The sequence below is a fragment of the Gadus morhua genome, chromosome 12 (assembly GCF_902167405.1).
Source record: "Gadus morhua chromosome 12, gadMor3.0, whole genome shotgun sequence".
In the NCBI taxonomy this organism is placed as follows: domain Eukaryota; kingdom Metazoa; phylum Chordata; class Actinopteri; order Gadiformes; family Gadidae; genus Gadus; species Gadus morhua.
The window spans coordinates 4,502,896-4,508,362 of record NC_044059.1 but is presented as its reverse complement, the minus strand read 5'-3'; the positions used below and the strand labels follow the sequence as shown (position 1 = coordinate 4,508,362).

At 53.1% G+C, this 5,467-nt stretch overlaps 1 protein-coding gene across 6 annotated transcripts in view; it reads left to right on the top strand.

The window, feature by feature from the left end:
• Positions 1–221: 221 nt before the first annotated feature.
• Positions 222–5,467, top strand: part of kita (KIT proto-oncogene, receptor tyrosine kinase a) — a 28,380-nt gene continuing 23,134 nt past the window's right edge. For all 6 annotated transcript variants that reach the window (XM_030372890.1, XM_030372888.1, XM_030372889.1 and 3 more), the window contains exons 1-2: positions 222–566; positions 5,018–5,272. In XM_030372890.1, coding sequence (XP_030228750.1) covers positions 512–566; positions 5,018–5,272 — 310 coding nt within the window. In that variant the 5' untranslated portion in view covers positions 222–511. The remainder of the gene's footprint in view (positions 567–5,017; positions 5,273–5,467) is intronic.

Sequence of the window (5,467 nt, the reverse complement as noted above, 5' to 3'; positions counted from 1 at the left end):
AGAGAGAGAGAGAGAGAGAGAGAGAGAGAGAGAGAGAGAGAGAGAGAGAGAGAGAGAGAGAGAGAGAGAGAGAGAGAGAGAGAGAGAGAGAGAGAGAGAGAGAGAGAGAGAGAGAGAGAGAGAGAGAGAGAGAGAGAGAGAGTGTGTGTGTGTGGGGGGGGGGCGACGATAATGATGTTGTGGAGCAGGCAGGCAGGCAGGCAGCCCTACTACAGGTGACACAACTCCCTCCTCCCCACTGGCCCCCTAGCGTCCCGCTGGCGAGCTGCATTGTTCCCGGGTGACGGGCGATAGGATACTCGTGTAGACCGGAGCTCAGCATCACATCACTCTGCCGCTGAAGGCTCGCTGTGAGAACACAACAGCAGTCCACCACCCCACAGTCCACTTGTAGGAGCCGTCCAACGCAGTGCTGGTAGTGTAGTAGCCCGTCGAGACGCAGGGGGATCGCCTTCTGGAAACACGCACACACACACAGGCGCACCTCCGCCTCACCCATGGACTTGTAACTATGGAATACCACTGGATATTGTTTTCTGTCGTTTTGCAGTTAACCATTCATCCAGGTAAGTTGTTCCTTGGTTGTTTTTAAGTGGACATGTCGTAGCCTATATGCTCTTGCTTTGTGTACAGCGGGGTTTGTTGTGGTATTGTACATCCTTGTTATTATGATATTGAGGAATTCCTGGAGCGTCACCACCTTTCATTTGTATTTCACACATCTGTTTTCTTGTTTCGAAACAAATGACCTAAGTTAGTGAGGAGGATCTCTTGGATTGAGTTTCATCCCCATACCAGAGTGCGAGTGTGTGTGTGTGTGTGTGTGTGTGTGTGTGTGTGTGTGTGTGTGTGTGTGTGTGTGTGTGTGTGTGTGTGTGTGTGTGTGTGTGTGTGTGCGTGCGTGCGTGCGTGCGTGCGTGCGTGTGTGTGTGTGTGTGTGTGTGTGTGTGTGTGTGTGTGTTTGAGCGTGCGTGCGTGCGTGCGTGCGTGTGTGCGTGTGTGTGTGTGCGTGTGTGTGTGTGTGTGTGTGTGTGTGTGTGTGTGTGTGTACTTTAAAAGTATGCCAAATGGGACTTAATGAAACTTGACTACAGGACACTGGAGCTGGCGCAGAGATGCCGTGGAGCTGCGCTCAATTATTCATCTCCAAAGAGAAGACAATCTAGAATTGCATTTTGTTGATGAACCAATGCTGGTGCGTTTTGTTTTTTCAATAGTTCAAACTGTTAGTCAACACATGTACCTGTGTGTTATGCTTGGCTCGTATCAGTTGTTGATGGTCAGTTTCTACCAGATAAGCCCGCGGAGCAACAGGCTGCGGGCTCTTCCGAACACAACTGTCCTTTTCACGGAATAGGCCTGTACCTGAGAGCCATGCAAATAAGCACCGCCGATACCGATCGCAAACTCTTTTCTTTTTTCTTTTTTTTAAGTGCACACCTTTCGCCACAAGTCAAGTGTGATTGCAATGAGGCGATCAGGGCTCAGTGTTGGGTGTCCCATGAGAACCGGAGCCAGCACTGGAAGCAACTTAGAGGAATAACTCAGAGCTCTGTGGAGCAGAGCGGCGCGGGAGGCGTTCTTCCACTTAAATGGGTCTGCGTAAAGTTATTTTGCTTTCGGGCTGCTGAAATATTCAATATTCGTGGCCAATTATGAGGGTTTTTCTCACACACAAGACAACACGCTTCGTCTTGTTTTATTTTCTAGTGACAACGTTGCAGTGTAAAAAATTATTACCTTATAATTAGAATTATTGTAGGCCAGATTCCTAATGATGTCTGGGAAATTTTAACAAAATGTTGAGTTCCTGCGAAGTAAGCCAACATATTGTTTCCTTATCATTATTGTTTGTGTGTGCGTATGTGTGTGTGTGTGTGTGTGTGTGTGTGTGTGTGTGTGTGTGTGTGTGTGTGTGTGTGTGTGTGTGTGTGTGTGTGTGTGTGTGTGTGTGTGTGTGTGTGTGTGTTCGTGTGCGCGTGTGTGTGCGTGCGTGTGTGTGCGTGAATGCATGCTTGTGTTTCTGAGTGTGCTTGAGAGAGAATTGGAATGTCTCGGGGCCATACACAAGAGCCGTCATGTGAGCGAGGCAATAATATTTGTCTCAAGTCTATTTACGCACAAACAATTGAACAATGGTTTCTATTCATGCGTGTAAAATACTATTTCACCTTATGTTGCATGCTTACATATGATTACACAGATTAACCCTTATTTAACAAGGTCTAATGTTTTTTTGTAAGGGTATCATGTAGGGTTACGGTTTGCAGTTACATTTATGTCTACTCCAATCTTTATATTTTCCTCACATGGTCATTTCATTACAGTGCATTGTATGTGACGGTAGCATTTTAGTGTATCATCTCAGGTTAACGATATCTGCTTCGCATCAGGGCCCTTGGAGTTGGTACGTGTGGATAGATAAAACACTTCTCTAATTGCAGTTCTGGGCGTAGGCAAGGTCCTTCCGATAACACAGAGATAGAGAAGAAGCTGCTATCACCTTGTGTCTGGGTTTATTTGTGGAGCCCTGGATCACAGTTCCAGTCTGAAAGGCCTTCACAGCCGTACATTACATAACTTCCCCCTAGACACAAGCCTGTTAAAGCAACCAGAACTAATAGGGACTAGTGGGGAGCCAGTAGGGGGAACAGGGAGAAACCTAGTGAGGGATCACATAGTGTGGGGTCGGTCCAGGAGTTCATCAGTACCATAGCAACATTACAATTTATTTAAATTCCAAAAATGAAGGCATGAAAACAGCCAGAGATTACAAAGAAAGGAAAATGTCTGATAAAACAGGATAACAACCATGATTATTTCCTGTAAACATTAGTTAAATATAGGCACAGTAAGTTGCTATGCATTTGTTTTGTTCCTTAGAAGCTCGGGCACAAGATTCGTTTTTTCTGTGCATTGAACTTACCCTGACCCTAACCAATCCAGTCCCTTACCTCAACTTTAATGCCTCTAACTGAACACCAAATGTAAACTTTTTTAACCTAAATGACACAAGTGGCTGTAGAAAAAGAAACCTTTACCAGGTATCCCTATAGTGTTTATGTTAGTGTCAGAGTCTGTTGGTTCAATAGTGTTGTAGCTATTCGGTTCGTTAGTTTGTTCCCTGTTTGTTTGGCAGTTACTTACTGGAAGGTAAAGTGTTCAAATCTCAGAGGAACATTTACATTTTAAAATCACAAAAAAAGGGAAAAACAACACAATAATATAAACAGAGACAGACTTGGCAAGTTCATTACTGATTCTGCTCTTCTTTGCTGCTTGTTTTTGTTGTTGTATGTTTTTCTGCTACTGTGACGCCCGCATTCCTCATCTCGAATGTTCATCTTATCGCCAATGACAAATAACTTATACAGTTGCTATGATCACCGATGAAAGTCATCATTAATGAAAATCCATTTTCATTATTCAATTAAGAGCCCAAATTATGAATCCATAGAGAATATAAAATGATGATCCATAATAATAACAGCTACAATTGATTCTCCATTTCACTATCTATCAATCTAATCGTATAACTTCTCTTCCTTCCTCCATCCATCCCCCAATCCATCAATCCATCCCTCCATCTATCCCGTCCTCCAACTATCCATCAATCCCTCCATCCACCCACCCATCCCTCCACCCCTCTGTCCCTCCCTCCACCCCTCCGTCCCTCCCTCCACCCCTCTGTCCCTCCCTCCACCCCTCTGTCCCTCCCTCCACCCCTCTGTCCCTCCCTCCACCCCTCTATCCCTCCCTCCACCCCTCCGTCCCTCCCTCCACCCCTCTGTCCCTCCCTCCACCCCTCTGTCCCTCCCTCCACCCCTCTGTCCCTCCCTCCACCCCTCTGTCCCTCCCTCCACCCCTCTGTCCCTCCCTCCACCCCTCTGTCCCTCCCTCCACCCCTCTGTCCCTCCCTCCACCCCTCCGTCCCTCCCTCCACCCCTCCGTCCCTCCCTCCACCCCTCCGTCCCTCCCTCCACCCCTCCGTCCCTCCCTCCACCCCTCCGTCCCTCCCTCCACCCCTCCGTCCCTCCCTCCACCCCTCTGTCCCTCCCTCCACCCCTCCGTCCCTCCCTCCACCCCTCCGTCCCTCCCTCCACCCCTCCGTCCCTCCCTCCACCCCTCCGTCCCTCCCTCCACCCCTCTGTCCCTCCCTCCACCCCTCCGTCCCTCCCTCCACCCCTCTGTCCCTCCCTCCACCCCTCCGTCCCTCCCTCCACCCCTCTGTCCCTCCCTCCACCCCTCCGTCCCTCCCTCCACCCCTCCGTCCCTCCCTCCACCCCTCCGTCCCTCCCTCCACCCCTCCGTCCCTCCCTCCACCCCTCCGTCCCTCCCTCCACCCCTCCGTCCCTCCCTCCACCCCTCCGTCCCTCCCTCCACCCCTCCGTCCCTCCCTCCACCCCTCCGTCCCTCCCTCCACCCCTCCGTCCCTCCCTCCACCCCTCTGTCCCTCCCTCCCCCCCTCCGTCCCTCCCTCCACCCCTCCGTCCCTCCCTCCACCCCTCCGTCCCTCCCTCCACCCCTCCGTCCCTCCCTCCACCCCTCTGTCCCTCCCTCCACCCCTCCGTCCCTCCCTCCACCCCTCCGTCCCTCCCTCCACCCCTCTGTCCCTCCCTCCACCCCTCCGTCCCTCCCTCCACCCCTCCGTCCCTCCCTCCACCCCTCCGTCCCTCCCTCCCTCCACCCCTCCGTCCCTCCCTCCACCCCTCCGTCCCTCCCTCCACCCCTCCGTCCCTCCCTCCACCCCTCCGTCCCTCCCTCCACCCCTCCGTCCCTCCCTCCACCCCTCCGTCCCTCCCTCCACCCCTCCGTCCCTCCCTCCACCCCTCCGTCCCTCCCTCCACCCCTCCGTCCCTCCCTCCACCCCTCCGTCCCTCCCTCCACCCCTCCGTCCCTCCCTCCACCCCTCTGTCCCTCCCTCCACCCCTCTGTCCCTCCCTCCACCCCTCCGTCCCTCCCTCCACCCCTCCGTCCCTCCCTCCACCCCTCCACAACTCCTTGGTCGGTGGACCAGGGCGTCCCAGGCCAACCATCGCCCCGGGTGGTGCTCACCTGGTGGTGCCCCTCAACAGCCCCCTCAGCCTGCGCTGCTCCGGCCAGCGGGTGGTGCAGTGGCGGCGGGAGGCCGGGTCCCGGGTTCGGGGGGAGGTGAGGACCCCTGGGATGTCTGTCCTCCACGTCCCCCGCGCCACGGCTGTCCAGATGGGCCGCTACGTCTGCCTGGAGGAGAGCACCGGGGAGCAAGCCTCCATCTACGTCTACGTGAAAGGTACTGGAGGGGTGTGTGTGTGTGTGTGTGTGTGTGTGTGTGTGTGTGTGTGTGTGTGTGTGTGTGTGTGTGTGTGTGTGTGTGTGTGTGTGTGTGTGTGTGTGTGTGTGTGTGTGTGTGTGTGTGTGTGTGTGTGTGTGTGTGTGTGTGTGTGTGTATGTTTGTGTGTGTGTGGATGCTTGTGAGAGACCAAAC